General features: G+C 50.0%; 2 protein-coding genes across 2 annotated transcripts in view; both read right to left on the reverse strand.

Annotated features, from left to right (window-relative positions):
* Positions 1-24250, reverse strand: part of LOC138099168 (M1-specific T cell receptor alpha chain-like) — a 149602-nt gene that overhangs the window by 52134 nt on the left and 73218 nt on the right. The window lies entirely within an intron of this gene.
* On the reverse strand, positions 11447-24129 carry LOC138099385 (immunoglobulin gamma-1 heavy chain-like). Its single transcript, XM_068996580.1, has 7 exons — positions 24057-24129; positions 22968-23293; positions 16039-16162; positions 13344-13619; positions 12622-12714; positions 12164-12280; positions 11447-12080 (listed from the first exon to the last, which is right to left on the reverse strand). Exons 1-6 carry the CDS (start codon positions 24112-24114, stop codon positions 12165-12167), a joined length of 993 nt encoding a protein of 330 aa, XP_068852681.1. The 5' UTR covers positions 24115-24129; the 3' UTR covers positions 11447-12080; position 12164.

Genomic DNA, 24250 nt, shown 5'->3' on the forward strand with positions numbered 1-24250 from the left:
TGAATAAACTCAGAACTGGCAAATACAAAGCAACCACAGGTTACAGTCCCTGTTCTGATGTCTATAGTTGAGAGATTCCTTGTGGGAAGTGCCATTTCTGGTCTCCAGGTCTTGTTCTTCATCTGCATCTGCTTCTGGCCATTGTTGGATCTGAAGTTAAAAGGATCTTTGTTCTTACCAAAATCCTCCTCTGTGCACTGAGACAAACATAATGCTGAGCTAAAATGGAAACATCTAAATACAGAAGGTTCCTGCCCACTTGTTCAACTGGAGCTGGTGATCAAATGTCTAAAGTGACCTATTTGCAAGAGCCGAGATCTGAGGTTGAATGTTGAAGAAATCGGTCCTGGGAAAAAAAGGTTTTTCTGCTGTTTGAGTAATTCTGGGAATCAAATCTGTGTATGTGCACACAGCTGACTGGGGAGAAATAGGCGAGGTAGGGGCACCATGTTTCCCCCTTCAAGAGAAGGGAGGGCAGTTTGTGTGTGGTGGTTCAGTTGTTTTCAATCGCTGTGGAACGTACTTCACACTGTGCTGGATGGTTCTACAAAAACATTTGGGGTTTTTTTCAGTGCCAGGTGATGTCTCCTCTTTCATGTCTTTGAAGAGCTGCCTTTTGTTTTCCTGTCCCTCTACACTGCTCTACTTCTGAACATCTAACACTGTTCCAGAGGGTTCTGTACACTAAAAATAACATTATCATCTTGCTTCTTTAGGCAAGTTGGGTAGTTAGTATTAATCTCATTAAAATATTGTCCCTACCTGTATCTGGGAAGAAGTTACCCAGGCTTGATAAGTTTAAATTTATTTTGCTCAGTTTTTTCCTTCCCCCTCTCAGGCTCAGTTTAGAGGCATAGAAAGACACAAAAAATTAATTTCTGGGCATAGGCAGCAATATGGGATACACATCATAAGGTCACCCCAAGACATTTCCATATTTCCTAAGCCTTTCTGGACCTTCAAGCATATTTGTCTTCAAAGCCTATTTGTATGCCAAAGAAAAAGTCATGCCATGTTTAGAAATTTTTCTGAAGATATTTTGCTTGAGCTGATGGTGCTTTAATTGACTCTGTTTCTTTTAATGTCCTAAAGATGCTTATTTACTCAGCTATTTAATTTTTAGTATTCCTTATTTGAGTTCCATTTTTATAAGGGTCATATGAGCTTTGTTCCAATTATATCAGCACTTTTCCCCCTTCAATTTCTTTAATCTTATGAATGGACTATTTGACCACTGAGCTGGCCATTGTTTAGAGTTTTGATTTATTTCTTTGTGCTTTTCAATGAGTTTCTAGGTGGGGAACATCTGGTTATAGTTGAATGAAGTTGGCTTTTCATTTGATTTTTATCTTACCTCAGTCACTTTGAATAATGGTAGTCTGGAATTGGGGAGCATTTTCCTAATTCTCAGATGCAGTTCTAAGACACAAAAAGCAAATTGCATTATTTCATCCCATTTGCACTGTTGTTGTTCCCCACGACAGAGGTGTGTTTCTCATTTTTAACCACTGGTTCTACAGCAGTGCTGCTATTTCCCGTTGGTAACACAGGCATGTTCATCTGCTGTTCCCCTGAGTGTGTCAAATTGTTTTTTCCCCTTGTTGGTCGAGTCCTGCAGGAAAGCTGTGGAATGGGCTGCTGTGATGCTGCCAGTCTCTTCAACCCTTGGCATGACAAAGAGAACAAGCCCTAAACACCTCCTGCAACAGGCCTGGGAACACAGGTGCCTCTCACACATCCTGCCGTGGCTGGCAAATCTTCCCAGAGCAGTGAGACCTCACTCTGCTGTTCCTCCTTACTGAGATCTCCCTGGCTGTTAAACAGCCCCTTTCCATTTGAGTGGCCACAGAGACACCCTGTGCTCGCAGTCCCCCTCAAGCCACACAAGCTTGCATTTCTTTGCTTTAAAAGCTCGGTTCTGTCTTTCTTTTTGCCACCAATGTCCTGGTGCAGGCTTTCCCCAAACTTACAGGAGGTACTCCAATACCGTCAGTGATGTGTTGGAGAGAATGTTTACACTGTGTTCCACCAGGTGATACTGAACACTCCTTCTGGAGTTCTGCTTCAGAGAAGCCTTGGTTTGAAAGACAGGTGTCTGCCAAGGAAGGCGGGAACCTTCCTGGGATGGAAAATCATTATATTATTATAATAATAAATTATTAAATTATTAAATTATTAAATTATTAAATTATTATAACTTTGAAATTAAGGGGCTTTCAGGCAAAGATATGGGAAAAGGAATTACAGTTCTGTGCTAGTATATATAACAAGGCAAACAAACCACAACAGCAGCACCAACAAACAGAAGCAGACACCCGGTGCCAGCCGCTCCCGGCCGCAGGCCCTTTCCCCTCGGTGCAGTTCCGCTCACGGCCGCCAGGGGCGCTGGTGGCTCCCGGCCGGGCAGGGCGGGTGCGGTGATTCCCCCGCGCCTGCAGGGGGCGCTGTGGCGCGAGCTCGCCGCCTCACTGCGCGTGGCAATGGCGGCTCAGGCGGCGGGGGAGCGGGGAGGTGGCTCCCTTTGCAAAACTCAGCCGGTCTCAGTGCCATTCCGGGGAGCAAAATGGGCTGTAGCAGAAGCCTCAGAGCAGCGGGCTGGAACAGCAGAGGCGAGCACATCCAGGGTGGCAAAGTGTAGCAAAAACTCTGAAGCCGTGGCAGGAGTAGCAGGGGATCTGAGCGGATGTGAGGTGTCGAGTTAAAGTGTAGCAAAAAACCCAAAGCAGCAGCAGAAAACAGCGGGGCAGGGCAGCGGCAGCCGGGCCCCCACAGAGCTCCATCACTCTTAATGGAAATACAAATGCCATCACTCAATATCCCCCCCTTCCTTCATCTTCCCCATCTATATGCTGAGCATGATGTCCTATGGCCTGGATGAACCCCTTTAGTTAGTTGGGGTAAGCGGAACCAGCTGTGTTCCCTCCCAGCCACCTCAGCTACCCCCTGGTGGGTGGAATGAGGAGCAGAAGAGGCCTTGACTCCATGTAAGCACTGCTCAGCAATAACTCAAACATCCCTGAATTACCAACACTCTTTCCAGTACAGATTCAAAACACAGTCCCATTCTAGCTACTATGAAGAAAATTAACTCTACTCCCCGCCTTTCTCCTGTCCCTTTCCAGCTTCTGACCCTGTCCTTGCATGTCCCTCTCCCCTCCTGGGCTGACCTTGTGTCCGGCTGCCGCTGAGGCTCCACAGGAACTGCAGAGCAGCTGAGCGGAGCCGCCCTTCCAGTGTTTTGTCTTTGCTCCAGGGTATTCTGAGCTGGGAAGAGCTGGCATAGTTTGGGCCTTCAGAACAATGAATGCTGAGGTAAAAACTTGTAGTCTCAGGCAGGGCTCATTTTTCTAAGCATCAGTATTGCAATCAGCAGGGAGGAGGATTTAGGAAGGAGGGGCTGGAGGTGCTGCAGAGACCAGAGCAGATATTCCCCAGATGCCCAAGGTGAAAACCATGGTTTGTCCCTCTCAGCTGGTGGGGATTAGTGGTGAAGCAGATACTGACTCTGCAGACACCACGCAGGAGCAAGGGCATATGGCCTGAAATAATCTGTGACTCCATGTAGAGCTGACATTGGAGCAGGCTCCTGACAGGAGCTGCGGTCCCATGGAGTGAGTTGCCCATGCATGAGGAGGTTTTCTGGGAGAACCTGTATCCCACAGAGGAGCCACAGTGCCACAGTCTGTTCCTGAAAGGCTGCACCCCATGGAAAGGACCCACTGGGCTGGAGGAGTTTTTGAGGAACTGCAGCCAGAGGCAAGAACCTGCATTGGAGAAGTTCTTGGAGGAATGTTTTCTATGGCTTGGACTCCACACTGAAGCAGAGGGAGAGAATGAGAAGAAGACAAGGCCCAGAAAACATGTTCTGAACTGATTGCAAGCCACATTCTCCATTCCTGTGCAGGGGTCAGGTGGAGGAGATGTTTAATTATTTGTTCTGATTTCTCATTATCCTACTCTGATTTGATTGGCAATGACTTAAATTCCTTTCCCCAAGTCCACGTGTTTGCCCATGGTGGCACTGCTGGGACATCTCCGTGTCCTTATAACAACCCACAAGACTTAATTCCATATTTTCCCCCTGTCCAGTAGAGGAGGAGCTCTGAGACAGCAGCTTGCTGAGCACCTGGAGGGCAACCAAAGTCACCTCACCACCCCTTCTCAACTCCTTCTTCCTGATCAGGTGCTCTGTAGCAGCCACCCAGAGCAATGTCATCCCTGCTGATGTGCCTTTCCTAAACAGCCTGGCTCCATCCACCACAGCACTCTGGAAGCTACAGCAACACATCTCCATCATCCCATGGCTCTGCAGCCAAGGCACAGAGGGAGAATGAGGCTGTGCTGGACAGGAGCCCAGGCAACGTGCACTAAAGCTGCCCTTGCCCAAACAGCCTCTGCAGTTCCCAGAACAGATCCCCCTGCACCATAAATGCTACCAGCCCTTCTACCACCCTCCCTGCACTGCCTTTTAGTGCCACCAAGGCACAGGGATGTTTCCTGCACCTGCCATTGCCTGACAGGATCCCCGGGGAGCAGCTGCTAGAAAGAAATGCTGAGACATCTGTCTTCCCCATCTGTTGGTTTTTGGTCCACTCTGCTGCAGAGCTGCTCCAGGGTGGCACTTGCTCTACAATAATATGTTGCGGAATCCCCTTGCTTTGCTGCCAGGATCTGCAGTGGGAATTTGTTCTTGAATCTCTCATCTCTTATCTTAAAGCGATCCCTGAAACCTTCTCCATAGGTACCACCCTCTGTGTAAATCCATTCCTGAGTTCCACTTGGACCCAGACGGTACCACGACATCAAGTAGTTCCTCATAGAATCTCCTTTCATGCTGCACTGGAAGGTGACTGCCTTTCCCTCCTGCACGGTCAGTTCCCTGGGGTGCTGCTCCAAGGTGGCTGCACCAGCAAGCGAGACTGCTGCAGAGAGCAAGAACAAGGCACAGTCAGTCCAAGAGTCAGCAAAGGTCAGGGCAATGCTGGTGGGGCTTTGGAATGGCACTGGACCAGTGGGAGGACAAAATCGTCCTCTTTGAAGCCAGCTGACACAGATGGGCAGAGCTGGTAGCAGCTATCAAGGCTCACAAGGAAGGAGACACCACATTTCCCTCCCTCCTTTTCCCTGTGCGACAGGAAGCTTTTTCTGATTTCCCCCAAAGAAGCAGGAAGGATTTGCAGCATGGGGGGACAAATCCCTTTGTGTTTGCCAACGGAGAATGGTGAGGAAGCCACTCTCCTGTGCCTGGAAGTGCTCCAGCTGAGCACAGGAAAGACAAAGGCCTGTGACGGGCAATGGGCTTGGGCCCTGTGCTGCCGTCCTCAAGCTGCTCTTTGCCAGAGGGGCCGCAGGGCCCCAGGAGCAGAGTGCCCAGTGCCAGGGCAAAACGCTGGGCCCCAAGATGTGAGTGCAGCAGGGAGGTGCCCTGCGTGTCCCCAGGCTGCAGAGGAGGCAGCTTGGCTGCAGGTGCCGAGCTCACAGGCAGAGGAGGAGCAGGGCTGCTCTCGCCGTGCTCCACAGGCAGGGCTGGGAGCTCGAGCCGGGGAACAGGTCCGGCTGCAGGCGCTCAGCACAGCTCCCCAGAGCCCTGCGGAGCTCAGGGCCACGCTCAGCTGCTGGGGGCATCAGCCCTTCCCTTCACTCACCTACAATGGGCAGTAAGGCCACGCACAGGGCACTCCACATGGCCAGGCCCGCTCTGTCTCGCCTCTCTGCACCTTCTCTCTGCCTGCAGAACAGCTCTGCCCACACCTGCCCTGCCTGCGCCTCTGTCACTGCACTCAGGCCCAGTCCCTCCTAGTCCCTCCCTCTGGCTATGACAACACTGAGGGTGAGAGGTGGGGCAGGAAGAGCAGAACTTGAAGCTGTTCGTGCCTCCTGGATGTCTCTCACCCTGCATGATCCCCATCTTTCTTTTAAGCCCTCTCTGTGTATGTGAGGCCTCTTCCACATTCACCCCTTCTGTGATCCAGTGAAAGACTCTCAGAGACATTCACGTCTCTGCATCTGATATGGACCAGGGAGAAAACGGACTTTGCCATCTCTGTCAGTTGTTTGTAACCTGAGCAGGGACACAAGGACACTGAGCATAGAAACACCAAGGGAATTGATTCTTTTACACTTTAGCTGAGCACAGGGCTGTGCCCTCGCCTAGTGCATGGCAGGTCCTGCTGCAGAGGACAGCAGGTCAGATCTGAGCCTGATCAGCAGCTCTTGCTCACATAATCCCTGAGTGCTTGTCCCGTGCTGGATCCGTGCAGCCCTGTCCCATGGAGGTGGTGCAGATGAGTGGTCAGTGGTGTAGGAAACTCCATTCTTCTAAACCCAGGCCCCATGCAGGGGGTGGAATTTCTCCTGGATTCTGGCTGATTCCACTTCTGGATATGGTTCAGTGTCTGGTTTCCTTGAAGGATAAATCATCTAGTGCTTTTCTGTGGGGTTATAGGTTATTCTGAGCTGGGAAGAGCTGCCTGGAGGTGGCTTTTCAGGACAAACCAACTCAGGTCAGAGCTCCCAGTCCCAGGCACTGTTTGTTCTTCTACAAAAAAGACAAAGGACAACTGTGTCCCCTTCAGGCTGCAAGTTTCAAAGCACGAAAGGAACAGAGAAACAGGCAAGTGATACAAAAGTAATTTGTTGTGGGTAAAGCAGAGGCACACAGAGGAGTGAGGAGAGCTATTCAGTGTGGGGTTTTGTCTGTATTTCTGTAGTTTGCTGTATCTGTGGTGTGTGTTCTTCTGTCAGAACTTAGGGTGTGTTGTTCTTCTGTAAGGCTGCAGACACAGGTACAGGCACATGTGATGGGGTTGCACAACTCTGCAGACAAGCCCAGAGCTTGGCTTTGGAAGGATGGGGAAGAACGCTCATTGTGGACTGGCTGCTTTCTGGAGCACCTGTTCATGTGGCTGTGGTGCCTAGCCCTGTGTATGTTCCCAAATGTGCTCCTCATGATGATATTGTGCGGGGCTGTGGGCATTGACAGGGGCATTGGGAAGAGGCCAGAAACTTTCAGCCTCTGGAGGTGACTCCTGTCAAGCGTGAACAGAAGGTGTTCTCCCAAGGAAGATCTAGCAGTGTGCCCAGGCAGGTGGAACCCCATGGCCAGAGAGTCTGTTTGTCATCAAAATAAAACTGCATGTGCACAGTGCCCAATAGAGATCCCCACAAAATGAAGCTGGGTTGTCTCTTCTCTGCCTCCTTGCAGGTTATGTTCCAATACCTTCTACAGATCACAAAAGATGAAGTGCCCTGATCGTGGGAGGCTTTGACACAGCCAGGAATCAACTCAGGCCCTCCCTGCAGAAATCATAGAGCTGAAATCTATTTTCAAAGCTGTGCTTTGGAAGGACAGACATTCCCAGGAGCCCTGCATTCCCAGTTCTGAGTGGTTTTGCAGGGGCAGATCAGGTTCTCCAATACTTCAGTTCAGACCATATCTGCTGACTGAAATATAAGGGAGAGAAAGAGAAAGAGCTCTTGCCTTGCAGTCAGGTAATTAAGCACCCTCCTAATGAGTTTCTGTGATGGATATGCCCCTTTCAGCTGTTCCTTGCATATCCTCTGTGGTTCCACACACATTTAAGTGGGTGACTTGCTTATGGGAGGTTTTCAGAAATGCAATAATGAAGATGGCCTGATTGCAACCCCATGCAGTTCTCCTGCCTGCATCCAACCAGGGCACAAATCACTCACTGCAACCTGAATGAGATCCAGATAAAACCAAGCCTGTAGCTGAATTAACACATTGTGGTGCTCACTCAGGTGAGCCTTGGGTTTCCTCCTGTCATTTTCTCCCTACAACTTTGCATTACCAGCACTCCCCCCTCCTCCAGTATTTCCTGACATTTGGAAAAGAGAAATGCTTGTCACAGAATTCAGCAGAACCACAGATTCTCACCTGTGAATCTAATGCAAAATCTGACAGAAACCCCATGCTGATCATAAGTCAGGAATCAGGACTTACTAAGACTGGGGTTCCATCCTTCTGTGATGGCAACAAATGTACAAGTTCAAATAATTACCTGTGGGCATGAAAATGAATAAGAAAAAGCAAGGCAGGAGTGAAATTATCCTACAGCATTTGTTTGACCAAGCTTCCCGAATAATTTACAGTTCAAAACTCCTTTAGAAATCCTAAGGAATTTGAAAGCAGTGCTGCAAGTGCTTCCCATATTCTACTCCATTCCTCCTGTTACAAATCACTTCCAGCTGTAACCCTGCTGTAGTTTGCACCTTCCAATGAAGCTTCTCTGAATCTCCCTTCAGTTTTTCAGCTCTTTCAGCTTCCTGGCCCTGGACTTTCTAAAGCCTCTGTATCACTTAGCAAGAGTGTCCAACTGCACCTGCTGGCACGGCCAGAATGCAAATGAAGAGCAAAGAAGTTTAATTTGTGGCATGTGCAGACACAACACTTCTTGTGGGGTTTGGGTGGTTTCTTTGGTTGGTTGGGGTTTTTTTTGTTTTTTTCTCCTGTTTGAGCTATTTGCTGGATTTCATGAAGGTGACAATGTTGTGAGAACAATAAACGCTTTGGCCAGAAGGTAGCAGGAGAGATCAGAGAAAGAAGTTCAGTTCACACCAATAGATCTCATTTTATCAGGAACTGTTTAGTATTTCAGGACACAAACCAGACAAGTCAGATTGTACCCAGCAGATGCAGGAATATGATTATTACATTGCATTTTTAATGCTGTATGAGAAAGCAGAAGGATTCAAGGGTACAAAAAGCTATTTAATATTGCACATTCTCATTGTGTTCTTCCCCATGCTTTCCATGTAACCTCTTAGAAAGAGATTTATTCTTTCAGGATGCTTTTAATGTTCTCTGCCACAGGAGAGAGCTCTCTCCATTTTGACTTGCTCAGCGGGACAGATGTTCCATACCACACTCTATGTGTGAGACCAACCAAGGGGAAATATGTTGTGCAGGAGGTGAAAATGTTCCTAAAATTAGTTTATAAGTTTTAATGCAGTTCACTTTGTGGGTGGTCTTGTCACAGAAAAAACCAAAAACTCTCCAACAGCAATTTTTAATGTTCGAGAATCAAGGCATTGCTTTATTCTGGCCAGGATGTTGTTCTGGCCAGAATGTGCAGCAGAAATCATTTCATCCACACATAGCCCGGGTGTGCAGAGAAAATCCTTCCATCACACAAGGTTTTCACTGATTTTTCATGTACCTATACAGCCAAAACCCATAGAAATTCATTGGTTCGATGTTCATTGGTCCCAAGTTCCACAGTTCTTAGTATTTCCTTTCCTACTGGTTATTGATGCCTTCACCTTCGATGGTAATTACATTCTCATTCTTTGTTCTCTTATTGATCTTCTCCCAGACCAGGTGTCTCTGACCATGCCAGGGGTGATGCTTGGAGCTGATGTTTGTTATTGGTCATTATCTTTTGTTTATCTCCTGTGCTGCTCCCAGTCTGTTGAGATGTAAGCTCATCATTGCTCTCCTGGTGAAACAGTCCTTTGAAAAGAAACTTCAATTCTTTCCCCTGGGCAAAGGCAAACCAAACCCCTGACTAAAGTTACATAAAAATTTTCAACTTCTTGTCATTTCCAACACTATGAGAAAGGTATCACAGAAATACAAACAATTGAGGTTGGAAGGGACCTGTGCTGGTGATTGGGTCTCCCCTGCTCTAGCAGGACTGTCTGGAGCTGTTGGCCAAGGAACATGTCCAGGTGGCTTTTGAATATCTCCAGGGGCAGTGGCTCAACCCCTGGAGATTTGCAAAGGCTGTCTGAGCACAATCAGATATGCACACAAATTAATCTGTAGGAGAATAGAGACAGCACTGTTAAAATGTATTGTACCAAAGCCTTCTGCTTCTAGTCATCCTCCCTTATTCCACTGCTGTAGCATCCCTTAGAGAATAATAGGTTTTCTTCAGATTTCAGGATAATTCCAAATGCAAAGGTGCTTTTAACAGAGGGAGGACAATTGCTGTGGAGCACAGGTTCTCTACAAAGCTTTCCTCAGCTGATCTCAGCTGGGAGAGCTGCAGATTCTGTCCCCTTCTGTGGAATTAACCCCACTAAGTCAATCTCACTATTGGACCCCACAGAAGCTCCCAGTTGTGGGGTTCCTTCTGGAAACAATTCTATTCTCCTGTTCTCCTGAGCTGCATGCTCTGCATTGCAAATGCAAAGTGAAAAGGCACTGCTTGGTGGGGGCAGTCAGGAAGCCTGTCATGAAGGGAGGGCTTTAGGCCCATTAAACACTCACTGTCAGAGGTGTCAGCAAAAGCAGGTTTAATACAAATTGGCCAAAGCGTGGCACAGTCCAACAGCAACGCTCACTGTGCAGCTTTACTGCATGGATGGAACAGACACAGGAACATCGAACTGGAATTCATTTAGAAGGATTGATGCTGAGACTGGGGGCAGGAAAGGGGTAGAGCTGTAAAAGGACCCATTGAGTCATGAGGTGCAGAAAAGACACCCCTGCTTTCTCAACTCCTTCTCAGAGGAGGTGCAGATGGATCCAATCTCAATCGCCGACTTCATCAACACTTTATGACTGAGGGATTATAGCAGCACTTAATCATGGGCCTTTCCCTCCTGTCCATCTGATTCCACTGGTTTTTGTCTAAGGGACTGTTCTCAAAATAGGAATCTGCCTGAGAGACTGGGAGAAGGTGTGGCAAGAAAATGTGTCACGGGAAAATCAGGGTAAAAATGCTGGTGCACAGCTCCCCCTGATTTACATTAGGGTGGTAGAATGCACTTATTGAGCGTTTTAATGTTTCTGGATTTGCCATGCAAATTGCATGTAGCTTCTGCAAGGGCTGAGGGTCTTCTCTGGGTGTCTGCAGGGCCTGAGGGTGTGACCTGAGCAAGCCCAATGCAGCACACCTTGCTCTGTCCTCTGCAGAGGCTCTCTTGAAGCCAGCAGGAGCTGAGCCAGGGGGAGAAAAGCCTTAATTCCCCTTCAGGATGTGGTTAACTTGTTTTGTCAAAAGCAGGGGAGGCTTGATCTTGCCTGGTGTAACTGAGTCAGAAATGGTGACCACAGCGTCCTGCCTGTTGCTTGTGAGAGGGGGGTGAGCTGGGGAAGGTGTGTGCTGGGCTCCATTAGGTAAGAACCAAGTTGCTGTGGAAACTATCACTCCATCAAACCGCCCGACATGATTTCCTGGTGGCCCCTTCCTCCTTCCTACCCCTGAGTGCAAAACAACTGCAGGGTTTCTTCTCTGCTCAGATGAGCACTTTCCTCCCTCAGGCCTTCAGCGAGGTCTCTCCTCACTGAAGCTCTTGAATGGGCCAGAGAGACACTTGCCTGCACAAAGTCTGGAAAAGACAAATTCAGCCTACAGGAAATCTACATTATCAAAGCTGTGTTTCCAATCCCGCTGGGAATTAGGACAGTTGGATTCCAGCAATCTCCAGGCCAGCTTTGGAAGGAAAAGCACAGAAAACCCACAGCATTTTGGCCTCATAAAACTTTATTTTCATCACTACTACAGGAACCTAAAATGCACATGAGATACATTTGGCAGAAGACATACAGGATTAATACAGAAATGAACATTATCTGGTTGAATTGAATCACTTCAGATCCTACACAGCTCTTCTCATCTGCAATATATACTTAACTGTTATTAAAGCTATCTGAAATGCAATTCTAGAAATGGCAACTGCTGGGGGTGAATTCCCTCAGCAGTAATACTCCAGGTCTCCAGGCAGTAACACAACATGCCTGGGAAAAGTGCTTCTAAAAGGCCATTTATCTAGGGTGAGCCCTGGAGTTTTCAGAGCTGGTGAAGCAGGCAGGACACTTGTATGCAGATGCCAGAAGAGTGGGGAGATCGACTTAGCAGGAGCATGAGGATAAATCCACTCTCCTCAGTTCTCAGGGAAGAGGAAACAGCAGAAGCCCTTAAAGCTCTTCAGTGTAAATCACCTGGCCAGGCAGGAGTGAACAGTATCCAGTGTCTGCAGGGGAAGGCGCTGCCTTGTGTCCTGGGTGGTCACTGTCAGCAGCTCTGCCACTGCTTGTTCAACCCCTCGTGCTGCTGGTTGATGTTCTTTCCTGCTCTTCCTCGGGTTCCTCTTGCCTTCATTCCCCATGTCTGGAAGAGCAGAGGGGGATTTGAACTCCATTTGATGAAATTGGGCCTATGAACCACAGTTGGACAGCTGGGTGCTCCCTTACCTCAGAAAAGAAACAGCTTGATACTCAGGAGGGTATTGAAGGCGATGCTCTTTGCCAGCAGGACTCTCAGGCCCAACACAGCCATGGACAGCATGTTCACTCTCTGCCCTTCAGGATCTGCTCAGAGACCAGAAAAGAGGGGAGAGATCATGCTCTACGTTTGGATGGCGTGCTCGTGGCAGAAAGTGGAAAAAATCCCAGGTGGTGGTTTTGGGGAAAGGAAGAGCAGGAAAGGAACAGACGATGGAGAACATGGCAACAGCAGGGGAGCCCAGGGTCTGTCTCTGTTGCTTTTGGCTTCCTGGGGCTTGTGTGTGTGTGCAGGAGCAACCTTGGAACAGCAGCTTGTGTCTGGTGAATATGTTGTGTTCTGACTCCTCTGCCCTGGAGAAAATACATTTCCATGCCTTTATTCCCCAAACAGCAACGTAACTTCACAACCTGTTTGGGTAACTCACCTCGTGCTGAGGGCTCTGTGCTGTTACAAACCCTGTAACTGGCCCCTGGTTCTTCAGCCTCTGGTACTTCAGGAGGCTCTTCAGCCTCCTCTTCTGTAACATGATAAAGAAAAGGCATTTTTTAACCATATCCATGTTTTATAAGGGATTAAAATAATGTTCATGTGACATTTCCCACTGGAGTTTGAGGAAAGTACAGACTGGGGCTGAGATGATCAGCATTAATTCCAACATTAATTTGAGGGGACAGTTTCTCCATGCACTTGCAGGAAACAAAAGGATTCCTGCATTGCTTTGGTTTTCCTATTTGAATGGCCTTCAGGAGTACAAAAACAATTTCAAAATTATATAAAAAGTGATTTATTAAAAGCCCCTGAACACCCCTCCTTTATCTCTTTGTAGGTTTTAGAAAGGCTGTTTCAGCTTGTGCTGCATGAGGTTTGCTGCTACAGGGTAAAATATTCAGTCATAAGGAAATCCACATGTTAAACATAGATTGTGTCTTCTCTGTTCTCCCCAAGAAAAGTTATTTCCATGTAACTAAACAGTTGAAACCTTTCTTTTAGATGCTCTGAAACATCATTCATCTCTCCCTGCTGAAGAACCCAATGTCTTTCTCATTTCTGCTGGCTGCCCTGGGCAATGCTGACAAGCAGGAGAACACCAAGCCCCACAGGCCACTGTCTCCAGAAATAAGTGACAGCTGTGCCACCAAACCATACCTGGCAGTGATGTTATGTTTCTGTTGTTGAATTTGGCTGTGCAGGTCAGCTCTGTGTCTTTTGTCACATTGACCACTTTAATTGCATTGTACAGCCCCTCTGATGTCAAAATGGACGTGCTCTGTTCATATACGACCTCCTTAGAGGGCATCTCCAAGCTGATGTCCTTTGTAAGGAAATTCCTTGCCAAACAAGCTGCTTTCCCAGTGCTGCCACCTTCTTCCAGTTTCTTTGAATTCATCACAATGACTTGAGGGACAGAACTGTTTGGAATATCTGTAAAAAAAGCATGGTTTGGACAGGATTGATTTTACTGCAGGCTTGCCTGAGTGCTGAGTTACTGAAAATTCACATATATTCAAGCTATGACTGATTTGTAGCATTCTCATTTACTGTCTTTTTGTCTTTATTTTTGTAAGCTGCTGCTTCCAAAAGATCAAATGAAAGACTGAAAGGGGCATGGGGGACATATTTTTAAGGGAAGGCCATTAGGCTTTCTTGTTGCCTGGGGCCTTTCCTTGCAGGCAAGTCAAGAGATCCCTCAGCTCGAACATTTTGTTCATCACAGGGTACTGATCGAAGTTTGATCAATGGGCTCTGATTTTCCACCCTTTCCCCATCAGCCCTATGCCACCTCTGAGGAGCTGAGGTCAAAGCCAAACCGTGCTCTGCCAGAACTTCCTGGGTCAGCTCTCCTGATCCAACAGGCAGAACTGCACACTTGTGCACACCTACAGCAACCAGACACCCAACAGAAATCAAACTTTTCCTTCCCAGGTGTTGTGCCGTGGTTTGCCAGAGCCTGTCAGCCCTGTGCATTCTGTGTTCTCTGAGAAGACCTTGAAAGGCTTTTCATGTGGTCTCCTCTCCAGGCTTTCCAAACAGCCAGAATACAAACAAGCTGCTTCTCTGCAAGAACTCCCTGGGCAAGATCTCCAGCAAGAAATAATGTACACAGTGCAATTGTAGTTCTCAGAGCAGAAGATTTGTTTTGTCTGCCTAACCCCAGAGGCCTCACCTGAGTCCCACGAGTTTACGTTACCTGACAATACCATGTCAGGTAACAAAGCCATGAATTCCTACCACTGCTTGGTTGTGGAAGGGATTTGTGGTTTATGTTCTGGCATTTCATAAGGAAAAAGTTGTACTGCTCGTTCACTTCAGTCTTATAAAGTCTCAGGAAGAAACCCATATTCCACAAAGAAATGGGGCTCAGCATTCTTAATGAATGTTTAATCTGGAATAATCCAACCTGAACCAAAAGAAAAGCCTTCTCTGTCCTTAACTGACCCCTCAGGATGATATGCCTGGAGTATCCCACAGTGACACTAATGGTTTTCATTTTATGTCATTTTGACTTGGGGGAATCCTCAAATATTCCAATAATAAAGCATACATGCTCTAAAGATCTTAAAATGCATATTAGTATCTCCCAAAGGAATTCAAAACCAAAAGGGGGAGATTGCTTATAATCTAGAAATTTTGGCTTCAACTTACTAGGTATTTCAGCACTCTCAAGAGGGACTTTGATACTTAAGGCTCAATATCTTTGACAAGATTCAAGTTCAAACAGAATCCCAGAGTCTCTGTGCAGCTCTGAAAATATCCTGCCTTTAGCTAGAAGAAGAAAATCATTGAACAGCATGGAAGGAAGAGATCTTTCTTCAGAAGGATATCTTTGCATTTCTTTGTCCTTATGGAATTGGAAGTGCACCGAGATTGTTCCCAAATTCACATTTATTCCCATGCAACATATCCTACAGACATGGACAGATCTTAGGCAGCACCCAAGGGAGTCCCATGCCCTTCTGGAAGGAGAGCAGGAGGTTTTAGGGATGTAAAATAACATGGGACATTCTTGCCGCACTTTCAAGACATGCAGACCTCTGAAAGCACTGCAACAATTCCTAAGGGATGCCCCTGGATCTTTAGGATAACACAGATCAACATTACAAACTTCTCTGCCACCCCAATATTCACATTCCCATAGAAAAGCTTGGGGTGACATCCACCTTTTTGTACATCAGGGAATTCCAAATAAAGATTGGAATAACTAAGGCTTCCTATAATCCCTGCTCCCCACATTGGTCTTTGCAGAGCCCACACAACTTGGGAGCCAAGGGTCTTCCATTCCAGGAGCTCTTGGATATCAGGCAAGAGGTTTAAATTCTTGTGAGAATTTAAGCCCAAGGCTATTTAATCTCCTTCCTCCTCTGTCCCCTTGGCAGTGGAATCACTTACCTGGGGACACTGTTGAGTGTAGTGCCGGTGTCAAAAGTTCTCAAACCAGAGGCAGTTACAGATCTGTCTCAAAACTCCTCACTCCTGGGAGCTCTGCATTCCTGCCCCAAGTGAGTCAGTGGAAGTCCACTGGACAACTGGACACTTCACAGTAAATTTGGGCCAGCGGGCTGCCCAAACTGGGAATAAGTTATCACATGCCAAGTAGGGCCCTGCTGGTGTTTGGGGATCATGGAATAAAGGTGCTGTGCAGAGTCAGCCCAGTGGTTCCTGGGAAACCTTCCCCAGCAGATGCAAGCCGAGCATTTGGTTTGAAAGCCTGGCTGCAGAGCGAGTGCACTCAAGGGATTATTGCAGCTGAAAATTCTTACAGTGAACGCAAACCTTTACATTCCTTTGTCTGCCCCCACCTTAATTTTAAATGAAGTTTTAGAAATAAAGAAATGGCACTTACTTGGTTCAACTGTGAGAGTCGTCCCCGGTCCAAATATAAGCTTAGCTGTCCTCACAGTGCTAAGACTTATTCCAATAACTCCTTCTTTCCTCAGGTGTTCAAAAGTGTTGTAAAACAGGAGATGAAAAGCCAGATATTAGTCCTAATTATCCATGGGTGCATGTCCATGAGGGGATCCAGAGGTACATTTACTTCCAAAACTGGAAAGGGAAAAAAAGTTAATTGAATAGTTCCATGATTTCAAATCGCTTGATTGAGTACAGAAGTTCCAAGTTCTCCCTTTCTTCCATCGTTTAGAACTCCCCAGAGCACTTTTATCTTTCCAGGGTAAAAGGAAATATAGAAAGAAGGTTCTATTTCTGTACTTAATCATTACAGTCATCCATCCCTTTTCTTTCCCAAAATATCTCACCTTTTTTCCTTCTTTGGGTTTTTGTACAGGTCCCTATGCTGCTTATATCACTGTGTATACTCCCGATACCCAACAACACTGTGATATATTTCATAGCAAAAACTGTCTCTGTTCCACTACACAGAATTTTGGGCTATACAGGCAGTCACATGACTCCTTCAGTGGTTTAAGACCCAACGTACCACATGAAGAAACACCATATGGCTTTCAAGGAAGGATCTAAAATAATATCCGAAAGGTTGAGTTGTAAATGAGAACTTGGGGATGACATGACAGCTCTGCAAAGTCTGAGGGACTTAAGCTGGATAGAAAGCAGGAAAATAATCAGTACTTTTGGTGTTATTTCACAGCATTTCTTACTATGCAGCCTATTACTCCTACTTCTCTTCCTTGTGGGCACTAGTGACAGTGTGACGGGAGTCTTGGGCCATAGCAGGCTGGCTCTGGCAATGGTGGGAGTAATGGATTAAAAGCAGAAGACTCGGGAGGATCATAAATTGCTTAGGTGGCCTTGCAGCTGGGAATTACCCGTGACAGTCTAGGGTGAACTGCATCCAGACATCCTCTAGCATGGACCCAGTTTAGGTGCCGGTGTCTCTCTGTGCCTCTCCCTGACTGTATCTCTGGGATCCCCCCAGGTTAGCAAGGTCATGGAAATAAATGTGCTCTTTGTGAGTTTGTGAATTTTTCAGCTGCTGTCTGTGCTGCCTCACACAAGGGGTGGTGGTTGTCTTAGTCTGAAAGACACGTGTCTGCCAAGGAATGTGGGAACCTCCCTTGGAGAATATGCCCCCCTTCCCTCCAAATTATTATAACTTTGAAATTTTGGGGCTTTCAGGCAAAGATATGGGAAAAGAAATAACAGTTCTGTGCTAGTATATATAACAAGGCAAACAAACGACAGCAACAGCAGCACCAGCAAACAGAAGCAGACACCCGGTGCCAGCCGCTCCCGGCCGCAGGCCCTTTCCCCTCGGTGCAGTTCTGCTCACGGCCGCCAGGGGCGCTGGTGGCTCCCGGCCGGGCAGGGCGGGTGCGGTGATTCCCCCGCGCCTGCAGGGGGCGCTGTGGCGCGAGCTCGTCCCTTTCAGGTGGGAAATGGCGGCTCAGGCGGCCGGAGAGAGAGAGAGAGAGAGAGAGACAGAGAGAGACAGAGCCAGAGAGAGAGAGACAGACAGAGCCAGAGCCAGAGCCAGAGCCAGAGAGAGAGAGACAGACAGAGCCAGAGCCAGAGCCAGAGCCAGAGCCAGAGCCAGAGCCAGAGCCAGAGCCAGAGACAGACAGAGACAGAGAGAGACAGAGCCAGAGAGAGCCAGAGAGAGCCAGAGAGAGCCAGAGAGACAGAGACAGAGACAGAGACAGAGACAGAGACAGAGACAGAGACAGAGACAGAGACAGAAACAGAGACAGAGACAGAGAGAGACAGAGACAGAGAGAGCCAGAGAGAGCCAGAGAGAGCCAGAGAGACAGAGACAGAGACAGAGACAGAGACAGAGACAGAGACAGAGACAGAGAGAGACAGAGACAGAGACAGAGACAGAGACAGAGACAGAGACAGAGACAGAGACAGAGACAGAGACAGAGAGACAGAGACAGAGACAGAGAGAGAGAGACAGACAGAGAGAGAGGGAAAGAGAGAGAAAGAGAGAGAGAGAGAGACAGGGCTTTCTTCACAAACCCCCAGTGCAGCCGATCCCAGTGCCCTCCAGATGGTGAAATGGGCTGTAGCAGAGACCTTGGAGCAGCAGGTGGAACAGCAGAAGTGAGAGCACACACGGTGGTAAACAAAGTGTAGCAGAAACTCCGAAGCCATGGCAGGAGCCACAAGGGTCTCGGCAGACATGGGGTGTCAAGTTAAAGTGTAGCAAAAATCCCTGAAGCAGTGGCAGAAAACAGTGGGGCTGGGCAGGGGATTGCTCCTTTGGACAGGTCACTGGTGATGGCTGGTCACAGGGTCACGCCAACACGCAGAGGGAGCAGCCTGGTGTGCTCCCGCCTCCCAAGCACAGAACGCACCAGCTCTGGGCTCCCAAGTGACAGAGGAGCAGAGAAGCATGCCAGCAAGCGCTAGTCAAAGTGCCATAGGAAAAGAAAATACAGGACAACAATATCTCCAGTCAGACACCCATGATGCGTGGGTCCTTCAGGAATTCCATTTCCAGCGGTCCAAGGGGAGAGGCTGGAGCATGGAGTATCTGCCCTTGAAAAGTCCTTGTAACTGAGCTGTTTTCTAGTCCATAACAAAGGACTTTGTCCAGACGGCTTCCAGGGAAGTCAGTGCTGAGACCACAACTGAATGAAGAATGCACAACATCCACTCTCTCCTCACCCACCAAGACCCTGTGTCTCACAGTAGAAGGCTGTAAATGCAGCTAAGCACGACTCCCACTTCCCAAAGCCGTGCTGAGTGTCCCTGAGGAAGGAGGGCCAGGAGCTGCTGCAGAGGCCAGAGCACAGATAACCCTGCTGCCCACGGTGAAGCCCATGGTGATGCAGCTGATGTCAACTGATGGTGGAGCAGATATTGGCCCTGCAGCCCTGAGAGTTCCCCACCCAGAAGCAGCAGGGTATGTCCTGGAAAGGTCTGTGACTCCATGCAGAGCTCACGTTGGAGCAGGCTCCTGACAGGAATTGCGGTCTCACAGAATAAGTAGCCCATGTCATAGCAGGTTTTCTGGGAGAACCTGCAGGGACCCACACTGAAGCACTCTGTTCCTGAAGGACTGCACTGGGAGCTATAGACCCACGCTGGAGGAGTCTGGGAAGAACTGCACTCAATGTGAAGAGCCAAAGGCGAAAAATTCCTGGAGAAATGTCTCCTGTGGGCTGGACTTCACACTCTGGAGCAGGGGAAGGGCATGAGAAGGAAGAAGTGGCAGACAAAATGTGTTATGAACTGACTGCCTCTGCAGTTCCCAGAACAGATCCCCCTGCACCATAAATGCTACCAGCCCTTCTACCACCCTCCCTGCACTGCCTTTTAGTGCCACCAAGGCACAGGGATGTTTCCTGCACCTGCCATTGCCTGACAGGTCCCCGGGGAGCAGCTGCTAGAAAGAAATGCTGAGACATCTGTCTTCCCCATCTGTTGGTTTTTGGTCCACTCTGCTGCAGAGCTGCTCCAGGGTGGATGTTCTCCCACAGTAATACGTTGTTGCATCCCCTTGCTTTGCTGCCAGGATCTGCAGTGTGAATCTGTTCATGGAGCTCTGCACTTTTCCCACAAAGCGATCTTGGAAACCTTCTCCATAGATATCACCGTCTGTGTAAATCCATTCCAGAGTGCCCCGTGGGCCTTTACGGTACCAGTACATGTAGTAGTCGCTCATGGAATCTCGCTCCATGCTGCACTGGAAGGTGACTGCCTTTCCCTCTTGCACGGTCAGTTCCCTGGGGTGCTGCTCCAAGGCCATCTGGCCAGTGACTGCTGCAGAGAGCAAGAATGAGCCATGACCAAGAGTCAGCAAAGGTGAGGGCAATGCTGGTGGGGCTTTGGAATGGCACTGGACCAGTGGGAGGACAAAATCGTCCTCTTTGAAGCCAGCTGACACAGATGGGCAGAGCTGGTAGCAGCTATCAAGGCTCACAAGGAAGGAGACACCACATTTCCCTCCCTCCTTTTCCCTGTGCGACAGGAAGCTTTTTCTGATTTCCCCCAAAGAAGCAGGAAGGATTTGCAGCATGGGGGGACAAATCCCTTTGTGTTTGCCAACGGAGAATGGTGAGGAAGCCACTCTCCTGTGCCTGGAAGTGCTCCAGCTGAGCACAGGAAAGACAAAGGCCTGTGACGGGCAATGGGCTTGGGCCCTGTGCTGCCGTCCTCAAGCTGCTCTTTGCCAGAGGGGCCGCAGGGCCCCAGGAGCAGAGTGCCCAGTGCCAGGGCAAAGCGCTGGGCCCCAAGATGTGAGTGCAGCAGGGAGGTGCCCTGCGTGTCCCCAGGCTGCAGAGGAGGCAGCTTGGCTGCAGGTGCCGAGCTCACAGGCAGAGGAGGAGCAGGGCTGCTCTCGCCGTGCTCCACAGGCAGGGCTGGGAGCTCGAGCCGGGGAACAGGTCCGGCTGCAGGCGCTCAGCACAGCTCCCCAGAGCCCTGCGGAGCTCAGGGCCACGCTCAGCTGCTGGGGGCATCAGCCCTTCCCTTCACTCACCTACAATGGGCAGTAAGGCCACGCACAGGGCACTCCACATGGCCAGGCCCGCTCTGTCTCGCCTCTCTGCACCTTCTCTCTGCCTGCAGAACAGCTCTGCCCACACCTGCCCTGCCTGCGCCTCTGTCACTGCACTCAGGCCCAGTCCCTCCTAGTCCCTCCCTCTGGCTATGACAACACTGAGGGAGAGAGGTGGGGCAGGAGGAGCAGAACTTGAAGCTGTTGGTGCCTCCTGGGTGTCTCTCACCCTGCATGGTGCAAGAACAGAGTTTCTTTGGCAGGAAATGCTGTGGTGGGCAAAGGTGACGTGTTTCTGTGGGACCAGCCCTGGCCTTTCTCTCAGGAAGTCTTGCAGGCTGCTGCTGGAACTTTGCAGCTCACCAGGGAGCCTTTCAGCTTGTCCTTCCCCTGGCCCCCTGGCCCCCTGGCCCCCTGGCCCGCTGGCCCCCTGGCCCTTGCTGCTGCTGAGCTGCTGCTCACACACGGGATGCCCCAGGATCCCAGCTCGGCTTGGCCAGGGCACCCCTAAGCCAAAGTGCTCCTCACCCTGCTCCCTGCACTCTGGCCCAGCACCCTACTCCCTCCCCAGTGATGACGCTTCTCCAGCTGCCTCTTCCTGTCAAAGCCCTCCCGGGCCCCTGTCCAAGCAGGAGAGGCAGCGCAGGACTCTGCAGGGACCAGGCTGCTCAGCAGAGCCAGGACACTCCCTTCCCTGGGTCCTCCTCCTCAGCAGGAACCCAGGGCTCTTCCTTGGACCACAGGAAGGGACAGCTCTGAGCCCTGACAGTGTCATTGTCCTGACTGCCACCACCCTTCTGGGGAGCATTGCCCACTCCACACTATTCATCCACCGACTCTCTGGATCCTCACCCTCCTCCCTCTTTCCCTGGGTGATTGGACATGGTGCCTTGTGGAGGGGATCATTAGGACAGGGGTAGGAAAAGGAGTTGGAGAGGGTAGAGAAGCCCACTGAGAATGGGGGCTCAGGGCTGGGAAAAGAAGCAGTTGGGTGCAAGGCCAGAGAGATCTGTGGTGCCTGTGGGAAACCTGGGGATGCTCCAGCATAGTAGGACATGCCAGATACCCTGTGGTCCCAAGGCCATGGAAGATTTTTCTAGTCTGGAAAAAAGGAAGCCGAGGGCCTCATCCTTCTCTCAGCCTCTTTAGGAGGGGAAGTGGAGAGGGATGTTCTCCCTGGTACACAGTGATTGGCCGTGTGGCAATGGTCAAGAGCTGCACCAGAGGCGGTTCAGGCTGGATATCAGGAAGCATTTCTTTACTGAGAGAGTAGTGAAACATTGACACAGGCAATCAGGGAGATGGCCAATGACTTCAGCCTGTCAGTGTTTCAGAGGCATTTGGACAATGTCTTTTGAAACATGCTGCAACTTTTGTTCAGCCCTGAATGTGCTCAGGCAGTTGGACTAGACAGTCATTGCAGCTCCCTTTAAATTGAAAAAGTCCTCTTTTCTCTTCCCCCTGCCCTCCCCATCTCACCTCTGAGTGCACACAGGTGCAATGAGACCCCGTTTCCCTGAGCCCAGGCACAGCCCACGCAGGCTCTCCCCTTGCACGGGCTGTGACCCACGTGAACATGCAGGAGGGGAGGCAGCTGATGTTTTTCACGCACATCCCCAGTGTCTCTCGCTGTGGTTCCTCCAGGGTGCAGTAACAGAGTGCACTGTCCCCCAGCTCCAGCCCGCTGATGGTCAGTGTCCCGGAGCTCCTGCCAGCCTGGCAGCAAAACCTCCTGAGGGCAGAAGGGGCTGTGTGGCTGTAGGAGCCTCCACGGCCCTGGCACTGCAGCAGCTACTGCAGGGGTCCACCAGGACGCTGCCGATACCAGGCCACGAAAATACAGGAGGCTTTGGAGCTGTAAGTGCAACGGAGGGTCCCAGTGTTCCCTGCTGGCCACCACACTGCAGAGCTTGTTGCTTGGATCTCATCACCCTGAAATGCAGCTGAAAGAAAAGCAGGCCCATTGCATCACTGCTTTGCTCTCAGTGGTGCAAGGAGATGGCCCCCAAAAGGGTCAAAGGAAGCCAGCAAAGGTGTTGTCAAAGCCCAGGTGCTTTGAGTGCCCTGGGGAAGAAGGAGACCAAAGGAAGGCAGAGACGGGCCACAGCCAGGCAGAGGGAGCAGGCTGCTTTGTGCTTTGAACAACCTCTACAGGATAAACCACTGTACTTGGGATTTTGGTTATGCCACATGTCACTGTGGTGAAAGGAGCTCTGGAAGGAAGGCCAGAACCAGCTGCAGTGCACAGTGGTGGCCCCTGATTCCTCGGGAACAGCTCTGAGTTACCTCAGAATTCTCCATCTCCAAATCTCATGGACCCTGCTCCAGGCCTCATCAGGTTTGAGTTAGAGCACAGCTGGATTTCCTGTCCCCGTGTGAACAGCACAGAAGTACCAGGCAGAGTCCCGGGGGCCCAGGGCCTGCAGGGACAGGGATGACTCGGACCGGGAATTGTCTCTGGACACCAAGGCTCGACCCTCCATTGCCGGCTCGCTTTTCTTGACCGAGGAATCAGGGCTGATAAAGGAAACCCACTGTGGGCTGCCTCCAGGTGCCTGACGGTACCACCAAACATAACCCCAAGTGGTGAAGCCGGACCCGCGGCAGGAGAGGGTCACGGAGTCCCCGGCTGCTCGCAGCCCTCCGCCGGTCTCCTGCAGCCTCAGCTGTGCCCAGAGCCCTGCGGAGGGAGAGCGCAGGAATGGGGCAGGGTGCGACCACGGACCGAGGGTGTTGTCCCGGTGTCCCAGTGCCCCCAGCCCAGCACAGCCACAGCCACCACCCCCAGCCCACAGCCCCAGTCCCTGCATCTGCCCTGACTTCTTCCCATCTTCCCTACCCTACCTCTGTGGCACTTAAGTAAAACCTTTCTAAAATTAAGGCCTTGTTGCCTTTGTAAAATTATGGCTCAGGCCTGTTACTTTGGCAAGGGAAGGACTATGAGAAAATTCCGTGAGAAGATAAACAATTAGTTCTTACCCATGAGAATGTAGTATTAACAGAAGCAACAAAGTTAAACAACAAAAGGAGAAAAACAGCAACATATCCACACCTGTTATTTTTTCTGAGTGCTTGAAGGCTTATGCTATAGGTAGCCAATGGGCAGTACGTTGTAGTTAATAGCCAATGAGTCTATTGTAGTAGTTTAGCAGCCAATGAATACGTAACACAAATGGTAACATGCAAAAGGTGTATAAAGAGGCTGCTTTGTTTAATAAACGGCTTTTTGTTTCCTGGAAGGGGCACTGTCTGTGCATGTTGTGACCGCCCCAACAGCGACATACCTCTGTTCATCTCCTTTCCCCAGTCTCTGCCTTTGTCCCAGTCCCTGCACCTGCTCGGGCTCCTGCCGCTCCCTCTCCATCTCCCTGCCCCTGCCTGTCTCTCTCCAGCTCCCTCCTTCCCCCGCCCCGGGCTCGCTGCCCTCCCCGCCCGCCTCTCACCTGCCGGCCACAAGGCCAAGGCCAAGGCCAGCAGCCACGGCCCCAGCCCGGCCGACATCGTGCCCGGCCCCGGCTCCGCCGCAGCCGCACAGGAGCCGAGCGGAGCCGCGCTCGGGCCGCTCCCGCCCGGCCCCGCCTCGCCGGGGCAGCGCCGGCGCCTCTGCCCGCCCCCGGCACACCCGCCCCGGGCCCCG

Source organism: Aphelocoma coerulescens, chromosome 27 (assembly GCF_041296385.1).
Source record: "Aphelocoma coerulescens isolate FSJ_1873_10779 chromosome 27, UR_Acoe_1.0, whole genome shotgun sequence".
Classification (NCBI taxonomy): domain Eukaryota; kingdom Metazoa; phylum Chordata; class Aves; order Passeriformes; family Corvidae; genus Aphelocoma; species Aphelocoma coerulescens.

Excerpts from the sequence above, each read along its gene's own strand:
- LOC138099385 (XM_068996580.1), bottom strand. The coding sequence starts at position 24,114 with ATGTCGGCCGGGCTGGGGCCGTGGCTGCTGGCCTTGGCCTTGGCCTTG. Across the intron at positions 13,620-16,038 it reads GACTCTCACAGTTGAACCAA|ATATTCCAAACAGTTCTGTC; the intron begins GTAAGTGCCATT and ends CTTTTTTTACAG. Across the intron at positions 12,715-13,343 it reads AAACATAACATCACTGCCAG|AAGAGGAGGCTGAAGAGCCT; the intron begins GTATGGTTTGGT and ends ATCATGTTACAG.